The sequence below is a fragment of the Chanodichthys erythropterus genome, chromosome 1 (assembly GCF_024489055.1).
Source record: "Chanodichthys erythropterus isolate Z2021 chromosome 1, ASM2448905v1, whole genome shotgun sequence".
Taxonomy (NCBI): domain Eukaryota; kingdom Metazoa; phylum Chordata; class Actinopteri; order Cypriniformes; family Xenocyprididae; genus Chanodichthys; species Chanodichthys erythropterus.
Genome location: NC_090221.1, coordinates 34,651,686 through 34,673,358, shown reverse-complemented (window position 1 = coordinate 34,673,358; position 21,673 = coordinate 34,651,686). Strand labels below are relative to the sequence as shown.

The 21,673-nt window shown below is 39.5% G+C and overlaps 2 protein-coding genes across 11 annotated transcripts in view; both read right to left on the bottom strand.

The window, feature by feature from the left end:
- The window catches only part of LOC137023027 (protocadherin alpha-3-like), a 54,111-nt gene that overhangs the window by 20,764 nt on the left and 11,674 nt on the right, over positions 1-21,673 (bottom strand). For 4 of the 10 annotated variants that reach the window (XM_067389685.1, XM_067389593.1, XM_067390018.1 and 1 more), the window contains exons 2-3: positions 19,203-19,271; positions 2,144-2,202 (exon numbers count right to left, since the gene is read on the bottom strand). In XM_067389685.1, the coding sequence (XP_067245786.1) occupies positions 2,144-2,202; positions 19,203-19,271 (128 nt within the window). Of the gene's footprint in view, positions 1-2,143; positions 2,203-19,202; positions 19,272-19,992; positions 20,105-21,673 lie in introns of those variants that run through there. The other 6 variants (XM_067389777.1, XM_067390290.1, XM_067390201.1 and 3 more) reach the window with 3 other exon arrangements.
- On the bottom strand, positions 3,646-8,869 carry LOC137023793 (protocadherin alpha-C2-like). Its single transcript, XM_067390901.1, has one exon. The coding sequence runs from the start codon at positions 8,661-8,663 to the stop codon at positions 6,036-6,038; it is 2,628 nt and encodes an 875-aa protein (XP_067247002.1). The 5' UTR covers positions 8,664-8,869; the 3' UTR covers positions 3,646-6,035.

Sequence of the window (21,673 nt, the reverse complement as noted above, 5' to 3'; positions counted from 1 at the left end):
CCACTAATGAAGAACGGAGGTCATTCAGTCACACACACACACACACACACACACACACACACACACACACACACACACACACACACACACACACACACACACACACACACACACACAGCTTTGACATATGTGAATGTGCTGCCCAGTATGTTGTCTGCAATGTCCTTCGTTGCCATCATTTTGCCGACATGGCTGTAGGCATTACTTCAATCGCCACATGTGACCTACTTCTGCTTCCACGGAAATTGTCGTTGTACAGCTGTACTGGTCATTCAGCGGCTGCTGTAAGATCAGACCTTTGGTTGACTCAGAACGAGTGGTGGATAACTGCATCCACTGGTCCAGTGATTTATGGGTAATGTAATGCCAGTGCACAGTTTCCATAATCATACCAGCATCAGTTGTTTTTAGCTAACTTCTTCCATATGTAATGTCTGAAAATTATGATCTCATAATGATATTCTATTCTTACCTTCCTTTCACTAGATTCAGCCATTTAAAGGAGTCATTATCATACATTTATGTAATATTTTACCTGTGGTCCTCTTATAATCTTTATTATTATTAATATTATTATTATTATTTTCATTTAGTTCTTTTGTGACTAAGCAGTACAAATGTAAGTTTTTTTAAAGTATATTTTTTCTAATTCTTACTTTGATACAATAAACATCACAAAAGGCAAAGAAAATTTCATCTTAATTCATTTTTTATCATCCATCCATCTGTCCATCCGTCCTTCCATCCATCCATCCATCCGTCCATATGTCCGGCTGTCCATCCATCCATCCATCCATCCATCCATCCATCCATCCATCCATCCATCCATCCGTCCGTCCTTCCATCCATCCATCCATCCATCCATCCATCCATCCATCCATCCATTTGTCCTTCCTTCCATCCATCCATCCATCCATCCATCCATCTATCCTTCAATCCATCCATCCATCATCCATCCATCCATCCATCCATTCATCCATCCATCTGTCCATCCATCCGTCCTTCCATCCATCCATCCATCCATCCATCCATCCATCCGTCCTTCCATCCATCCATCCATCCATCCATCCATCCATCCATCCTTCCATCCATCCATCCATCCATCCATCCATCCATCCATCCATCCATCCATCCGTCCTTCCATCCATCCATCCATCCATCCATCCATCCATCCATCCATTGTCCTTCCTTCCATCCATCCATCCATCTATCCTTCAATCCATCCATCCATCCATCCATCCATTCATCCATCCATCCGTCCATCCATCCGTCCTTCCATCCATCCATCCATCCATCCATCCATCCATCCATCCATCCATCCATCCGTCCTTCCATCCATCCATCCATCCATCCATCCATCCATCCATCCTTCCATCCATCTATCCATCCGTCCTTCCATCCATCCGTCCTTCATCCATCCATCCATCCATCCATCCATCCATCTGTCCTTCAATCCATCCATCCATCCATCCATCTGTCCTTCAGTCCATCCATCCATCCATCCATCCATCCATCCTTCAATCCATCCATACATCCATCCATCTGTCTTTCCATCCATCCATCTGTCATTTAATCCATCCATCCATCCATCCATCCATCCATCCATCCATCTGTCCTTCAATCCATCCATCCATCCATCCATCCATCTGTCCTTCAATCCATCCATCCATCCATCCATCCATCCATCCATCCATCCGTCCATCTGTCCTTCAGTCCATCCATCCATCCATCCATCCTTCAATCCATCCATACATCCATCCATCTGTCTTTCCATCCATCCATCTGTCATTTAATCCATCCATCCATCCATCCATCCATCCTTCCTTCCATCCATCCATCCGTCCTTCCGTCCGTCCGTCTGTCCATCCATCCATCCATCTACCATCCATCCATTCACCATCCATCCATAGGTCCGAACATCTGTCACCATCCAGCATCCATCTGTCTATCCGTCTGTCCATCCATCCTTCTATCCACCCGTCCTTTTATCCATCCATCCATCCATCCATCCATCCATCCATCCATCCATCCATCCATCCATCCATCCATTCAATTTATTTATGCCCCCTTTAAAGTAATGTGGCATGTTCAGTAGAAGCAACAAAAACGAAAAATTAAGACAACAAAACCAATCATGTCATACCTTTGCATTCCTGCTCTGAGAGATGCTGAATATCTCCAGTCTGCACTGGGAACTTTAGGCTGAGAAAGACAAAGACAGACAAAGAGAGAGAAAGAGATGACTTTAAGCGCTGGGACGGATCAAAAAACCAATATTATCTCATTAATTAATCATGCTGGACTGTAGTCATAAAGTCATGATGGCTGCTAGACTGTGGCTTTGGAGGAAAGGGTTAGATTTAGGTCAAGATTTCATCCATGTCTTAAACACATACACTCAGACACACAAACATTAATGATAAATTGACATGCTCATCAACCAAAAGATCTGAACCAGCCAGACCAACCATACCGACAAAGAGATGAATCAAGGTCATACAAATGCCTGGAGGAGCATTAGCAGGGGGGTGAGATCGATCTGAATGAGTCTCCTCAGGGAGAGAGAAACTGAGGCATATCTGCTCAAAATGCACATGGTGAGTGAATGCCATGAAGCTGTTCAAGAACATGTCTAGGTTATATTCACTCCAAAATCAAAAGAAAACAAATAAGATTATGAACATTAGAAATAAATTTATAACATTCTATTTTGAGGTGAATCTTTATGTTCACCAAGGTGTTGTATGATATCTGCTACTTTACAATCATGAACTGTAAAATCCACCTGCATTAAAATGACAAAGGAGGACATTTCAGCCTGCAGATCTTATACTATCAACTATTAGATACTAAAAAGGCAGGCATTGTCCTCATCATCCTTATGTCAGTTATATTTTTCTCTCTCACACACTCATCTTCTGCTGGACATTCATCAATGTGAAATCCAATTTCCAGTGTAATCAACAGGGCCTGCTTTTCCTCCACAACACACACATCCATCACAGAAACAACTACAATACACGCCTGCTACCGGTCAAGCAAAAACATCATATACTGTACAAACACTAATGTTCAATCTAGCTGGAACCTTTCATAGATTCTGTACAAACACTCAAATAAAACCTTTTCCATATAAAGACTGAATATAAATCAGCTACAAGCTCCCCTGCAAGAGTTTGTACCAGCGTCATAATGCCCACATTTCAAGGGCCAAACATATAATACCAAGAGAAAAACATGTAAATAAAAACAACAAAACCATCTGATGCACCGATTGTGTTTGCAACGTTCTCTAAACAAACCCAGGTGTGAATGAACAATGACTCCTTCAACACGAGTAAATGAGGACATGCAGATGGAAGATGTTTTGAAAGATTTTGGATGAAGAATACAAGGGTTAAATATAGGGCTGCACAATATTGATGAAAAATGCGATATAAAATAACTTGTTAAATAATGCGATATTCAATATGCGATAAGATAATGCTTTGTAAGTGTGTAAAATAAATGTACATTTTATTTAAATATATTTAAAAACTGAAAATGATATAACCAACATACATGTTGAAGAAGAAAGCATCCCTACAACTTCTGAAAGTAAACAGCAGTGTTTTACTTTAGCTTTACATAAAAAAGTGTTAGGCTTTCAGGTATACATTAGATTTTTTTAACAACAGAAACTGAATAATCAAATGTAAAGATAAAACACTGCTTAGTCTTCACTGTTTGAATTAAATACATATTGATTATTAAAGCTACAAAGGTTATTCAGTCAAGAGCAGTGAGTGATTTTCTCTTAAGCACACAGATGGAAGCAGGTTTATTAGGCTGCTGTCACTTTAAGAGCTGCACGGATCCAATATATTGTTACACACATGATTTCCTTCTCAACTGTTTACTCCACTTAAGACATAACTGACTGTGTTTATGTGAATACTCACATTTTGACATAATTTTCTGTGTATTTGGCGATGTAACACATATGTAATGTGTCCAGTTTACTCTCTGCTGCGACCTAAAACTTATAGTATTAAAATCATGCAGTTAATACAAGCCGTTGCGATGTGCACATTGTGATATGTACATTTGCGATATTTCAAACATTTCGACATATTGTACAGCCCTTGTTAAATCATATGCAGAACTACAAATTTACACACTCAAATATAGTGAATATGAAAAACAAGCGAGTTGCTGAGCCAAGAAACTGGGGATCTGTTTTTTATTCATCTCACAGGTCTTTGATTTATCACTCACTATGTGTGTGTGGTGTGAGGAGAGGCAGATAATGAGTTCAGTCTGATCTCGTCTCACCAGCAGTTCCTTACTCTCTTTTTCTCATTTTCTCTCTCTCTCAGTTCCCTTCTGAGTGGACACACCTCGCCTAGATACAGCATTCGCACCTCTGCACCAACCAATCACAATCCTTCCTTCCTTTTCTTTCCAAACCAAACCGCCCAATCAGCCACCAGAAAGCACTCCACTGCCACTTAATCACACACTGGGAGAACAAACATGACTGACATTTAATGAGAACAGCTGAAATGAGCCAGTAATTACTTCACAAATAAGAGGCGCTCACACAGAGAAATGTTTTCGCATCCAGTAATCCCTGAAACACTCACAACTTGATCAAAAACACAACATAAATGCACTCAGTTTGTAAGGATGATCTCTGGTGAACAGAGCAGATACAGAAAGCTTCATTTGTAATAAATTGTTGGTCATACTAAGGCTAAGCAACCTGACAAAACTCAAAGATTTGCTGATGAGAAAATCAGTTCATCTGTTGAGAAATTAAGTGTAATCATTGGGGCAGCCTGATCTCAAAATAAAATAAAATAAAAATAGGACCATTAAGAGTTTTTACACTGTAAAATTTTCATGACAATTAATTACATTATCCTTCCCTTTGAATTTTTCTTATAATTGCCATTATTCTGAATAGTGACTCTCTTTATAAACTGAATCAAGTTTCTATCTATCTATCTATCTATCTATCTATCTATCTATCTATCTATCTATCTATCTATCTATCTATCTATCTATCTATCTATCTATCTATCTATCTATCTATCTATCTATCTATCTATCTATCTATCTATCTATCTATTTATAAAGCTGTCATCAGAGGATCAATCATGCTGACCTGTGTTTAGCTTAAAGGCCTATCAATTGGTTTTGGTGGATGATGTCCAATATGAAGTTGTGTAACTAAACTGAAGATAGGCTGGAGAGTCTCTCTTGAGAGAATAAACTGTGGGTACAGAGAAACTGGAGTGTTGTTTGAGCTTCACACCTCTAAATATAAACACACCCAGCTGTCCTGAAACAGCGCACTGCAGAACAGGCTGAGGAGAGAGAGAGACAGAGAGAGAGAGAGAGAGAGATGAGAGGAGAAAAAGTGAGTGCTTCTCTTTAAATCCACAACTGAGAAGATGCAATTTGATGACAGCTGTAAACAAGTGGAAAGAAAGTCTGATACCATAAATCACCATAACCACACACACACAAACACATGCATTCTGCAGTGCACACTAAAGACTGCTGCTGTGAATTAATGAGGCACAAAAAGAAGAAAAAAGTAAAAATGCTCCAATACAACAGCAGGCATCCATTACCAAGGCCTGATATATACTAAGCAATACACCTGAGCTTTCCAGTGCTGAAACTAGCTGTACTTCAAACTGTAAGCAATACAACAGTAAAAAATGGCTTTTCAAAGTTCTAAATAAAACAAAGATGACTGGAGCTCGTTTTTTAGTATTTCTTCAAAATTTTACGTTTAATTCACTGCGTTACTTGCTGTCTCTTTGTACTTAATTGTGAATTTTACTATCAATTTCTGAGTGAAAACTGTCTCTACACATTTTTTTTTTGACTGTGTACTTGGAAGCAACAACAACAAATGCCACTAAATCATCGACTCCTAAATCATTCTCATCATATCTGAGAGTGAAAAGGCACCACATTAGCAAAAGAGAACAGAATTTCTCCTCCCTTCATGCATAGATGGATGAGTCACTTGATGGATGCTATAAGAGTGTGGGCACTGCACACACCTGTATTGCCGTAGCGTCGGGCATGCTCAGTCTGCGCACAAACTGCCCGCTCTGTCCCGTGAAGAAACGGTCAGCCCCTGAACCCCAAGTCCCACTCAGCGGTCGGCCCGTATTGTAGAACATAAAAGTGTCACTTCCTGAGGTGGCAGTCAGGCAGGTCTTATAGCAGTACGTTTTAGTTAGAGAGCCGTTTCCTCGGACCTCAATGTAGTGTGGCTCCACTTTCAGATCTCTCCGTAGGACCGCGGACTGTTGCTGGACCGTGACCCCACCAGCAGCGGCCCCAGCTCCACCTGTGGCTCCACCACCGCCAACCCCACCACCACCTCCTCCACCACCACCACCATCTTTGGCTGCCTTCTTCATCGTCGCCTTCTTTTTCTTCTTGGACCCACAGCAAGGCGAGCAGGAGCAAGCATCTGGTTGGCTGCAGTAGGCATGGCAGCGAACAATTGCTAGGACGAAGACAGTGAGCAAGAAAACAAAGGTGGTGGCACAGAGGGCAATAAGAAGATACAGGGTCACTTCGGAGAACATCATTGTGCCATGTGGTCTGATTATGCGTTTTGGGTCTGGGGCCACTTTGGGTGGGAGCTCCATGACGCCGACGGTGATTGTTGTAGACGCGGAGCGAGGAGGCGAACCATGGTCGCGCACATGCACCGTCAGGCTAAAGACAGTGGAATTGTCCTCGATTACTCTCCGTGTCGTGCGGATCTCACCTGTGTGCTCGTGCACCTTAAACAAGTCCAGTTCAGGTGGGTGATGGAGGCTGTAGAGCAACCAGGCGTTTTCGCCAGCATCTAAATCCCAGGCCAGCACTCGTGAAACTAGGAAGCCTGCCTCTGAGTTTCGTAAAATAGTCTCTGTGGAGTGTGAGCCGTTCGACGCTGGGCGAACAAACCGCGGGCTGTGGTCGTTGGCGTCCATGATGTAAATATAGACGGTCGCCACCCTGCTCAAAGGTGGCACACCATTGTCTTGAGCTTTAACCTGGAAATGAAACTCACGCAACTTCTCGAAGTCAAACGACCGTAGTGCGTACACCTCACCCGTGGCAGGTTTGACAGAAACGTACGATGCCACGGAAATACCATGGTTGTTGTCATTGAGGACGGTGTATGTGATGCGAGCGTTCTCGCCGGCGTCGGGGTCCGTTGCTTTTACGACGCACAGAGGTGCACTGACCGCATTGTTTTCTGCCACATAAACAGTGTATGAAGTCTGTTTAAAACGTGGCGGATTGTCGTTCACATCTGCCACTTCCACTCGAACCGTCATTGAGGATGAAAGAGGAGGCGTCCCACCATCCGTGGCTGTAACTGTGACATTATATGATGATATAGTCTCACGGTCCAGGAAGGCTGAGGTAACGATGGTGTAATGGTTTCGGAACGATTTGATTTTAAAGGGAAGGTTAGGGGGAATGATATCCAAGCTGACCTGTTTGTTTTGTCCAGAGTCTCTGTCATTTATGCTTATTAAACCCACCACAGTGTCTGCCCGAGCGTCCTCTCGAACTGGGCTGGAGAGGGAGGAGAGCACAATCTCAGGAGGGTTATCATTCACATCCAGCACCTCCACCACCACTTTACAGTGCACTGCCACGGCACCTTGGCCTCGATCAGCTGCCTGGATATACATCTCGTAGCTGTTGGTTTCTTCATAGTCCACATTGCTCATTACTCTAATTTCCCCACTGTCTGTGTCTACAGAAAACATCTGCCTCACTCGATCTGGCGTGTACGAGCTAAAAGAGTAATACACCTCCCCATTGGAGCTCTCATCTCTATCTGTGGCGTTTAGTTTAATTACCAGCGCGCCAACGGGAGAGTTTTCCCGCAGTTTCACTTTATACACGGAGCTGTCGAAGACTGGCACGTTGTCATTGGTATCCAAAACGCGCACGTTGATTTTGGCTGTGCCCGAGCGCGGAGGCGATCCACCATCAGTAGCAGTGATAAGAAACTGGTGAGACTGCAAAAGCTCGCGGTCGAAAGGTTTTTTCAGCACGAGCTCTACGTGTTTTCCATCTGCAGGTGGTTTGGTTGAATCGAGCGCCAGGTGTTCGTTTGAGGTAAGGCGATAATGGCGCACGGAATTTGAGGCGTCGTCAGAATCTTGCGCGCCCTCAATGGAAAACCGCGCGCCTGGCTGTGCGCCCTCGGAGATCTCCAACTGGTACTCGTCTCGAGGGAAAAGCGGCGAGTTGTCATTTGCATCCAGAATCTCAACATCCACGCTGTGCTGTTCAAATGGGCTTTCTAACACCACGTCGAGACTAAGCGTGCAGGTCCCGCTGAATTCACAGAGCGTTTCGCGGTCAATCCGGTCGCTTATAACAAGCTTACCAGTTTTGTGGTTGATGCTGAAGTATCGCCTCGCACTGTCGGAGCTGATTCTGATCCGACGCGCTGAAAGCTTTCGCAGCTCCAGCCCGAGATCCCGCACAAGATCCCCAACGACAGTGCCGCTCTCCAGCTCCTCCTGAATGCTGTAGCGAATTTGTGCATCTGTAAGGACACTTAGTAGAACAATGAAGAAACATAAACAAAGAGGCACGTTCTCTTTTATGCAGCTACATCGCCCTGCAACAGCCATCGCAAGCTGGCAACATCCACAGACGGATTAAAAACCGCTTTTTAGAGCTCGCCGCGCAACAGCTCCAAACCACGGCATCCAAAAAACGGGCAGACTGTGTGCAGGATGACCAAAGTCTCCGCTGCGCTTGCCTTTTCAAACAGACATTTTCCTGCTTCATCCATGTTCTCTCTTTTGTTTGCGCCTCAGCTCTTTTTCTTCTCTCCTCTCCGCGAAGCTGGCTCTTGTTTCCCCTCACAAGGGTGCTGCCTATCGCTCCCTCTCTCTCTCTTTCTCTCCTGTCCCCCTCCCTCCCTCACCCTGTGCTGAACAGGCGGGGGATGGGAGCAACGCGCTCTAACCAGCGCAGCTCACTGCATTTCAGCACCTCCGAACAAAAACACCGACAAACCTATTAACAACCAGATGCGCCACGAAAAATTAAAAATCAAAAGTATATTAAGGAAAAGATAGCTTTCCTTCGCCTTTACAGCATTCGTCTTGTTTTCAAAACATTCTCATTAATATCGATTGAAAACACGGCTGCATTCAATCACAGAGACAGTGCCACCGCCCTTTTTTCATTGTCTCCTCTTCTCAGCGCACAACTGAGGTGACTAAATTGAATTCTATACGCACATTTTCATTTCTCATTAAATGACATTTCACCTTAATAAGAGCAGTTCATTTTATATCATCACAGCGACATGTTTGGCTTTTAATGAACATTTAAAATACTGATTGACAGTATCCTGACTCTTTTTTTCTCGCCTTTCATCTCACTACTACTCAGCGTCTATGCATTCGATACTGCTGACAGCTCTTATAGTTAGCCGTCAGCACTCACTGGCTGGCCACTCACTCGCTCTTCCTACTGTCCCCAAAACTGACAGATTAAATTGTCACCGATTACAAATGAAGCATCTCTGACTGCTGTGCCTCTCCCACACACTTCCTTCTAATCTCTCGCCCCTCTTTTGCTGTTATCATGGTGCACATCCACTTGTTCATTTTTTTAATGCACAAAACAGGTGCAGGGACGAACCTTCCGATTCAACATGAAGCTCCTTTCCTCCTCTATACCTATCTGTCTGTAAAAAAATAAATAAATAAATAAAATAAAATCTTTGTATATGTGTACACACATGCCAAATGCAATTCCTAATTAATAAACAACCTCAAACCAGCAAAGGAATATAACAAATGCGAAGCAATTCATCCTAAAGAGGCAAGTGCTGCAATACAAAATTACATGATTAGTACAGGCCAGAATAGATATTATATCTTGCTCTTCAGAGGTTGGGAAGATCATTCCACCAGTGAAGAGGATTATTCAAATATAGCTAAATAATCATTCATACTATTTACACATTATGCAATACATACAAAAACTAATGGATAAAACTGAAATACATCCCTTATACGGTTTGTAAGGGTCCACTTGTTGCAGCCTGTTCGATGCCGAGCTTCAAGTGAAATAATGCTACCTCACAGGAACCAATCCAAGTCTTTAATTAATCAAGGCTAGGGTGGGAAATTACATCAGCCGCCAACAGTCCTGACACTATATCTATTAATGTCCACTGGGGCTATTAGATATCCATTGGAAGCTATAAACTCTGGGCTGTGTATCTGGCTTTCTCTCCAGTCAGACATTAGCACACATCTCACACATCCGAGCCACCAGCTCACGCTGTCTCTGGGCAGAAGTGACCAGACTATGGATGATCAACTTTGCATGATGACTTGCAACGAAGATGACCTGGGTCCATGCCGATCCAATTAAGATGCACAGTCGACTTGACCTAGTCAAGACTTTAAGGAATGCGACTACATAAAAATAAACGTACCCTGACAAATATTTAGTGTAATAAAATGTGTGACAACAAGGGGCGTTGAGACTGTGATGTCTGGCAGGCTTTGCTGTACAAATAGCAGTGCTGTTTAGGCTGATGTTCAGGCCGAATGACCTAAAAGAACCCTGTGCTTTGAATCATCAGGCCACAGGGCCAGTAAACACTCCCCCGCCTTCCTCCCTCTCTGCCACTGAAGAATCTGTGTGCCCACGACAAAAGAGAACGCAGAGACTAGGTCTGAACAGCACTAGAGTTTTTAAGAGAGAAAGAGGGAGGAGAAAAAGAGAAAAGGAGAAACTGGAGGTTTTACAGTTTTTCACAGTCGCTTTGGCAGATTTTGGAAAACAGTCTTAAAGGTGCTACAGAGGATCTTTTCGTCGACTGAGAAACCAAAGACTGTTAGTGAGTTTTTGAAATGAGCACATGCGTAAGAACAACCCCCCTCCTTCACAGCCCATTTCGAGTGTTTACCACCGGCATTTGCTGTGTCGTGTAAGTGGATTCATTATGTCGGACTCACCGCAGGTAACTCATAATCTGCAGTTGTTACTCCTGTCTCCTGACAAAAACATTGCATGCGGCGCCTGTGGAGTGTGGAAAGTTACTGGAGCGCGCAGCCGCGCTCGTCTCTCACAAGGAACGTCATGGCAGTGATTGACAAGCCAGAGGGCCAATCGTTTATGCGACGAAAACACGATTGGCTGATGTTTTTAAGGCCCTACCTCGTGCACAGATGATGCATATTAATATTATTACTTTCAGTGCACCTAATAAATAGTCTTTTATCAGTTAGTAAAGACAGTTTCAAGTAATATTGCAAAAATGCATAAAACAAAACATCTTCTGTAGCACCTTTTACTGTAAGTGTCACAACTGTTTTCTGGAACATAAGAACTCTATTGCATGTCTGCAAAATGTATACTCACCCAAAACATTTAATTTGTGCTTCAAAACCTAGTTAATGTGTTAATAAATTGGCCAATGGCAACAAAATAAAAAGCGTTTTTTCATTGTGTGAGCAACACTGGTCAAAATGTTTAGATGTTTTTTCACCATGGAAATATTTCTTATATACAAATGTCATGTGTTTTTGACATTGTCTGTTTTCAAGAATGTCAGTTTTGTCTAGAGCTGAATGTTCTTGTCTATCATAATGAGCTTTTTAGATACAGATTTCAGCAGTAGGTACAAAAGTCATTACACAAAAATATATTAGGTGTCCTTAACTACTACGTAATTACATCAAAAACATGTACTTACAGTGTACTTATTGAGTTCATATTGTATTGCAAAACATGGTAGCACTTTAGGCAGTCCCTCCAGGATTTCGTGATTCTGCGATCGCTGAATTTATCGCAAAATCAAGTAAACTCCGCAGTAATCAGAGAATCTTGCATTTTTTCTTAATAGTCGCAGATTTTCTGCAGATTTTGGGCTTAGACACGTCCCGTGACGTCATCGCAACATGCATGTTTGAGCTGCACAACTCGGAGTTCAGAGCAGAGGGCCGATCTCGATCACACAACAACATTTCTACACCTGCGCTAAGAAGAAACTGATTGGATTCACTGCAGAATTAATATATGATATCTGATATTTGATCTGATATCTGTAGTTTAACAGAGAATTCTGCGACGAATGTGAACGCTTCTCACAAGTTTTCACAGCAATAAAATGAATTCTGCTGTGAATTCAAGCGGTTTCTTCTCAGCGCTGTGGACACCGTTTGATCTGATATCTGTGGTTTAACAGAGAATTCTGCGACAAATTTAACCTAAATGCTTCTCACAAGATTTCACAGCAATGAAATTAATTCAGCGGTGAATTCAAGCGGTTTCTTCCCAGAGCATGTGTAATCTGGAAACCATGAGAAATATTGTGACACTAACAGAAATAACTTGTGGCAGAAATGGTCTAATGTTTTCGAGTGCTTCACACAACTTTTCCCAGCACTTCAAAGCTTTAAATATTGCCCAGTTTGAATGTTATTTTTAATGTGATGTCCAAAACATTATTTGTTCATACTTAATAGTTTGTCCCCATTTGTAAAACTAGTTTCACGATGTAAGAAAGAAAACACTTATTTAGAAATAAAAAAAGAATAAATTACCACTGTAGTAGATGCTGCAAAGGAGCACTTATTGGCTTATTAGCCATTTCCACACCCTAATATATATTTTTAATATTTATTAATAATAATAATAATAAAGTTAATATTATCTGCATCTCAACTCAAGCTCAGTGCTTTTCTGTCCGTCCTCACAGCACTGCCAAAAGCGTTAGTTCACCCAAAACTGAAAATTCTGTCATTAATTACTCACCCTCATGTCGTTCCACACCCGTAAGACCTTCATTCACCTTCAGAACAAAAATTAAGGTATTTTTGATAAAATCCGATGGCTCAGTGAGGCGTCCATTGACAGCAAGTTAATTTACACGTTCAGTGCCCAGAAAGCTACTAAATATTTACATAATTAAAAACTGTTCATGTGACTATAGTGGTTCAACCTTAATGTTATGAAGCGACGAAAATGCTTTTCGCGCACCAAAAAAAAAATAAAAAAAATAATAATGACTTTATTCAACAATATCTAGTGATGGATTTCAAAACACTGCTTCATGAAGCTTCACAGCTTTCCCGAATCTTTTGTTTCGAATCAGTGGTTCGAAGTGTGTATCAAACTGCCAAAGTCACGTGATTTCAGTAAATGAGGCTTCGTTACGTCATAAGTTCGTAACGTCTTGACTTTTCGAAATTTCAATGTTTCAATCTCTGTGAAACCATGAAAACTGTAAATATTGCTGCAAATTTTTAGAAAAGCCGCCACAAATTCAGTCATTTTAGGTCGCAAAAATCAGTAAAAAGTCCTGCAAAAGGACTGTTTAGGTAACACTTTATTTTATTGTCCTTGTTACATATGCTACATGTACTTACCATAGTAATAATTACATGCTTCTAACCCTCAACCAAACCTTTATCCTATCCTAACCCTATAGTAAGTACATGTTGTTAATTAATATTACTCTGTACTTAAATATATAATTACTCTGTAACAATGACACCTTAAAATAAAGGTAACCATACTTTATTTTACAGTCCTGTTCCCCATGTACATTATGCACTTATTATAGTAATTCAATAGCTGGGTAATAACTATGTACTAACCCTAATCCTACCCATAAACCTAACCTTAACCCATGTAGTTACCTTATATTAACCAGTACTTTCTTATATAAGTACAGTGTAAGTACTACACTAACCGTACTAAGCGTACTGTAAAATAAAGTGCAATCCAAAACGCTTGTGCTGCTACTGAGGAGGGATAAGGGTAAGGTTAGGGACAGGTTTGGTAGGACTAATTAATCAATCAATTAATTGGTGGTTTAAATGAAGGGTCAGCAGTGTAATTATAGATTTAATTACAGCTGCAATTACATGCAGATATTTTTAAAATATAAGTACCACATAAAACATGTATATACACAATAAGTGCAATGATTAATTTGAATGTTAGTACATAGTAGTCAAAGACATCTATAATATAAAGTGGGACAGAACATTTATATTTATACAGCACATTAATATTTATAGAAATGTCTTTGTAAACTGAAGATTCACAGTTGCTTGTTCATTTTTACACACTCTATGTCTTCCCCGAACACCACACATTCTTACATATCGTCCTATTGCTCTCCCATGACAAGCAACTGTAAAGTTTTCATGTAATACATTCCTACAAAAAATAAACTGCTGTTGCTCCATGTGCAAAAATGGTAGTGATTGAACTCATAAAATAATAAATGGCCAATACTAATAAATAATATTCTAGTAATATTCATGCTAGTAAGCTTCTAGTTAAAAGTGAGAATTGTTCCCCATACTAAAGTGTTACCAAACATTCTTTGCTCATTCAAACCCAAATTCTTCACATCTATTCTTTCCCATTTTATTCTGCAAAGGTGAGCTCTGACTGCGCTGCCCTGACATTTCACAGACGCTCCCTGCGGGACACGCACGGCTGTTTACGCCCATTTGAAAGAGGGGGGACAAAAAACATCAGCGGTAATCTTGCCAATTATGCACGCAAGCTGATTCAAACACCTGGCCTTTCCTTCGAGGTCTGTCTAGCATGTACACGCGCACACACATTCTCTCGCTGTCGTTTTCTGTGTCTCATTGTGCTGTGATGCATTTGTACAACATTGACATCTCCCTGCTTTACCTGTTAGAATCGCATCCATCTGCTGTCTGCTGCTAATTGTTTTCCCCCTCGGGGTTTTAGATTAAGTTATCTCTCCTACTTTCTGCTCAAACGGACACGTGTCAGACCAAACAAAAAAGACAGTTCTTTGTTCCATCTGAAGCCGAAACTCACCCAAACAAGTATCATCAATGTTATGCAATGGATGAATATTTCTGTCATGGGAACCTTTTAATCAAAAACGAACAATTCTCATCGACCACCCATTCATTTGCCTTGCTCTGAAATGCATCTTATTAAAATTAAAAGTCATTTAAAGCGCCGTATCTTCAACTATCAGACTTTCTACATGTAAGCAGTACATACACACATTATTTATCCTGGCATACAAATGTCTGAGACCATTTAAAGACTATTACAAAAGGAAATTAAAAAATCTAGATAGATAGATAGATTTCTCTAAATTTGTTCTTAATTCTTGTACACTTGACAGCATAATGCAAAACATGACAGAAAAACAGTAATCTCCTCACCTCTCTGTATCAGAGTCTACCGCTCATCAGAGTGCTACTATTAGATATTAATTTCCAGCACTACTCACTCATTATAAATGACTCTAAAATATTAACGCTGGATCATTACAGTGCAGTTATTGCCCCTTTAAAAAGACATTCATTAGACTGCAATAATGGCAATTGTGCAGCACAGAGCTTTGCAGGACCAGCTTTGAGACTCTTGCACAGTTGTTAGAGGTGAGTCCGAACATGTTTATGAGAGTGTCTTCTGTATAATTCATGTGTTGAATTGTCCTCACATGTCTTAATGAGAGTGTGTGAGTCAGTGTTGTCTGTCTACAAAATGTGTGTGAGTCAGTTTCATGGCTTCTGTTTGACTGGGACTTCCCTCTTCATTGTCACTCTGCTCAGGGCCACGAGTGATGACCTCACCGCATCTATCATTCATAGCAAAAGGGTGATATCATCAGAAAACAACCATGCTCTATTCAAAAAACTTTTTTTTTAATGATTTTTGTTTTTAGATGATTTTGCATAGATGTTTGTTTTAGAAATATATTTCCTTAACATTTTATTTGCTATAGAAAATAATATATAATTCTGTTTTTTTAAATCCAATTAAATTCAAAATTTGTATGTGCAATTGAATGTACACAACTTTTGCTATTTATACTGATTAAAGCTTTGCAATGGCATATAAGCTACACATACAAACACCAATTACACCTTTTATAAAGTTCATGCACCCAGTGCTGAATTTTCTATATATTGTAATCATTTAAGCTCATTGTTTCTGTCTAAAACTAATATATTATGTTAGTGAGCTGTGTGACTTATATATGTACATTTCTGAAATGCATTACACAATCACCTCTGATATCAGATCACTGTAAATTGTAATGTAGACACATGCATTTTCTGTAAAGCTACTTTGAAACAATATGCATTGTGAAAAGCACAATACAAATACATTTGAATTGGACTGAACTGAAATTTCCCCCCCCCCCCCCCCCTCATGATACATTTACTTTTTTTTTTTTTTTTTCTAGGAGACCAGAATGTTGATATATCGTGAAATACCAAGAAGAAAAGAAGATGACTGGGTGTGTCAGTATGTACTGGATGTTGTCAAACAGAGCATGGGTAAAGTCAGACCTCTATGGGTACAAAAGAAGAACTGCAGGTCTTTACATCTCACATATCAGAATGCATTAAGCCTGTCTCTTGCTCTTTTTTTAACCTAAAAAGAGACACAAAGAAACAATGGAATTAGAACAAATAAATCCTCTTTTCAAAGCTCATCTCCAAACACGGCATTGCTCTTATCCTCAGTACTTATATCTGCATGTCATCTCTTCTGTTTCTCTTGCAGTATAAACTATTTTTAAGACAATCTATTCTTCGTCTTTTTTTTTTTTCCTTCTCTGGCACAAACTGTCACATCCTGACCAATCATCAACATATGAGAATTTAATAAAGTGAAAAAGTACTATAATCACATTGAAACATTGTCAAAACAAATATTGGTAGCACTTTATTTTACAATGCATGTACTTATTACAGTAATTATAATAACTGTGTAATAACTAGGTACTAACCCTGAACGTACACCTAAACCTAAACTTAACCCATGTAGTTACCTTATATTACTCAGTATTTTCTTAGGTAAGTACACTGTAAGTACATGTAAGTACACATACTCTAAAATAAAGTGCAACCCAAATATATTTATAGATTTCTCTAATAATTAAACAAAACTCCCAAGACAGGCGTTCCTAATCATAGCCTAGATTTTTAGATAAGCATTAAGACTTCTAGCACTTTCTCAAAATGACTTTTAGGTACTGCAGAATAAATAAAACATTCAAAATTCTTTGTTGTATTCTCTGCAGGCACAGCTAAACGCACCCAGACCTCTCTTCATATCTGTATGCCAACGTGATCCCCGGATCTGCGATCCCAAAGCGTGTGTAATTTCTCCTCCATTACATTTCTCCGCCAGAGAACAGGCCAGGATTTTACTGAACACAAAACAATTCAACCTCTGGGGCCCTGATAAACCCTGCTGCCTCAGCACCGGTTGCCCTTCAGAAGCCTTATTCTAAAACAGACGCCTGTGGAGGTGAAACAAAGCTATCAGGCAATGCAGACAAGCCTCAGTAGTCCTCAGCACAGACAGAGTCTCAAAGCCACTACTGAGGGCTCCGTAAATGTGTGAAAACCAGAATATCAAGCAGCCAAGTTTCCCAAGCTTCTCTCTCTGTTTTTCTTTTTGCTGCTTGGTTATAGAGGCCAGACAACTGTGAATGCACATCAGGCCATCCATTTATAAAATAAACAAATATATTATATTTCAGAATAAATGCTGAAATGTTATATCAGTCATTGTTTCCAAGTAAAATGTTGAATAAAGCTCGAGACAAAACTAAGCAAAATGTACCACAATCAGAAGCAGTTGAAGATGTGAATTGTTCCATTAATCTCTGTGCTAATTTAACTTATTGTCCAATGCAGTTGAAACAAGTATTGTCACTTTCAGCTTTCCATAGTCAGAATTGTTCATAATAGTTTTAACAACACATACTGTAGTACAGCTATAAGATGATTATTTCTTTCTTTCTTTTTTTTTTTTTTTAAGTGAATAGGTTGATAAATCAATGTATCAGTATGGAAGCTTGTTTCTGCCACTAAATAAAAACATAAAAAGCTAATTGTGGCTTTTTATCTCACAATTCTGACTTTTTTTCAGAATTGCATGTTTATATCTCACAATTTTGACTGTATAACTCACAATTCTGACTTTATATCTCACAATTTTGACTTTTTAACTCACAATTCTGATTTTATATCACACAATTTTGACTTCATAACACAATTCTGACTTTATATTATGCAATTCTGACTTTATAACTCACAATTCTGACTTTATAATTCACAATTCTGACTTTATATCTCACAATTTTGACTTTACAACTCCCAATTCTGATTTTATATCACACAATTTTGACTTTATAACTCACAATTCTGACTTTATATCACAATTCTAAGATTAAAAAAAAAAAAAAAAAAAAAAAAAGTTGCAACCTTTTTTCATAACGGAAACAAGTTTCTATACAAATGAATAGCTGCTTAGGTTTGTCAAACTTTGCCAGGTTTATAATGACCTACTGAAAGATTTTTGCAAAGACAAATGTCCAGATTTGTGTTTCCTATTGGTTCCCAAATTCCTTGCACAATTGTACACTCTGCTTTGTTAATATCCAGTACTCATTACATCTTCATGTATAGGGCACGAAACTAAATTTTGCAAATATTGTTTCTGCTAATTTCTGCTAATTCCTTCGGTGTCACCTGGAGAACATATCACTATACTACAATTAAGACCTTTTTTACCGTTAGAAACAAAATATACCAACTTTGTGGGAAAGACAAGGTGATTAAAAAAAAAAAAATCATCATCTTCTCATACTCATTCTCTCTCTCTTCCTCTGTCTCAGTCTCTCAATAAGCCTATGATAAATTCTGTCATGTTTAATCAGTGGCTAAACTCCCAGCGGCTGCTGTTTCTACACTCACCCTCCCAAGAGTGAATTAATTCAGTGAATCTGTTTTATTGTCTCCCTGACACCCTCATTTGTTTGCCTGATACCACCTGCTTCCCCATTTATTCCTTCGTTTTCATGAACATCCTCTGACACTATTCTGTTGTTCTTTTCTGTTCATTTACCAGCTCACCACACCCTTTCTGCTCACACAGACTCCGTATGCTCTCTCCCATTTCCCCCCACCCCCCTCTGTCTCTCTCTCTGTGGGTGTGGCAAAATGCAGTATTGGCTAGTTATAAAGAAACAGAGCATGGTCGTCATGACAACCTGAAGATGGAGGGATAGGAAAAGACACTAAGTGCTAAGATTGCAGTGTAACATCATTGTGGTGTGTGTTCAGATAGAATTTGAAGGAGACAGAAAAGAAGCATATGTCACTAACCTGTTTATGGAGTGACTGGTTGATAATTGTCCCACTGAACTGTGGGTCATGTGGTAACTGTAGGACAAACTAGGACAGGGCGATAGAGCAAAGAAATGACAACATTCAATATTTAAATTTGCATTTAATTTAGCTCTAAAACTTTAGCCAAACAGTCAATATTGCCAATTATATTCAAAATGTTTAAGGCTAAATACAATAAAAATTGTGTTAAAATAATCATGCCACAATTCAGAGTTCAAATTGATTGATTTGAATGGACAGGTTGAACTGATTGATAAGAACAGAGTTGAAGCATACCATTTTATCAAATAACAATTAATTCAAAGATGCAATAAAATAATAATAATAATAATTTAAAAAAAAAAAATCTTTGCTTTAACGCTTTCATTCTTGCAAGTCATGATACAAGGAAAGACCTAATGCTGTAATGACATGGTCTTAATGGCCAATTTTCTAAAATAAATACATTAAAATAAATCTATCCTGCTGCACAACTAATGTTAAATCAGTTTCTATCTGTTCAGGACGTCTCTTGCACTAAGTGAAATTGCTGAAATGTAAAACATTTAGCTGAACTCTTCTTCTTTCTATCTCAGTAATGCGCTCATGAAATCGATTTAATGCTCTGTACAAACCAGGGTCATCGCAGGACTGTAATGAAACCTCTGCTGCAGAACACTGCTGGTCAACAAATATCAACTGTGCAACCTCTTCTCATATTAGCAAAGTATCACAACACAGACGCACCTATACACTCACTCTATAAACAGCATGGCTATGTTTGCGGTTGTTGTCAGTGTGACTCTGTCCTCAGCAGAACTGGAGCACAGGGTGGGGTTTTGGTGTGATTGACAGTGATGATGTCACAGCTATGAGCTCTGCCTGCAAACCAAGGGCTCCTGCAGCGCAGAACGGAAAATTACAGTCCCTTCCCCCACTCCATTTCCTCTCTCTCTCTCTCTCTCTCTCTCTCACTCTCTGTCTCTCTGCGTATTCCTCCCTCTACCTTTTATCCCATCTCTCCTTTCTCAACACCCCCACTCTCCTCCTTTTTTCTATCCCTTTTTTTTTCTCTCTCCCATCCCCCTCTCGTTCTCCCACACAGGCAACATGCATCAGCTTGGAAGGAAAATCTCAGCCGGCACAGAGACAATAACAGAGCTGAATTCTGCTTTGTGTGGTTCTGCTCAACACAACAAAGCAAACACAGCAAAAGCACAAACTTGCAGGTCTACTGTAAAGCTTAATAAATAAATAAGTAAGATCCTCATATTTAAAGCACACAAAAGCTATAAATAAGCAGTTGCTGTGCACAGAAGAGAGCACCAGGACATTATTGAAATGTGCACAAGTAATGCTAACTCTGTTATACAAAAGGTCAGATGTTCTCGCTTCAATCAAAGCACACAATATAATTATCTTTGGAACGTTCTCAAATCATGCTTATGGGTCATCAGTTTTGTTTTTTGTTTTTTTCTGGAGCCATCATCTCAAATGCTGCAGTCAAATTCTAAGAAATTCATATTTGCAATGCAAGCTCATGCAATCCTTTAAAGACTACAGCGGAGACAAACACAACCAGATCGGCTTAAAAGCATAGACAGATGAAAGAGAGAAAGCAAACAATGTGGGAAATAAAATACAGGTTTAATTTGCGAAGGAGACAGAACTATATATAGGGATATAAGATAGCCCTTCTCCAAATTACAGGCTGTAGAAATTATTCTTAAGGCTCTCCCCTACTGAGAGACCTCAGCTGCATGGTGAAAGAAAGAGAGAGAGTGTGTGTGTGGTTAAGATTTTATGCTACTGAACCCTGTTTACAAACTGAATCTAAATTAAAATTCCATTGGGAAATAGCTTGTAAATGGATTGAAAGAGAAAGAGAGAGAGGTTGAATGTTTGGAATGAGAGAGACAACATTTTAAAGAGGTGCACCACCAGTACTAACCAGTACTGTCTGCAGTAAGTGAAAAAGAAAAAGAAAAAAGATGAGGAAGATAATAGGGAAAAGGCATGTGTTCGGTAAGATAGCATTGGTAAATTCAAGCCCAGCAGCAGCATCCTTTTTTTCCTGTTTATGTGTCAGAGATTTTCCAAGCGGAACACAAAAGCCGAGCATGGCCTCTTTAACCAACATGACACAGACAGCAACAAATCCGCTTCACGTGACAGCCGTCTGACTCTTGCTCAGACCTAGAAACAGCCGTGGTATCTCTGCATAATAAAGAGGTCAAACCATGTAAAAAAAAAAAAAGTAATAATAATAAATAACCTTCAGTAATAATAATAATAATAATAATAATATATATATATATATATATATATATATATATATATATATATATATATATATATATATATATATATATATATATATATGTATATATATATTTTTTTTTTTTTTTTTTTTTTTTTATCTGTTTACTTTGGCCAAACTAAAATTGATATTCAATAAGGCACCATTA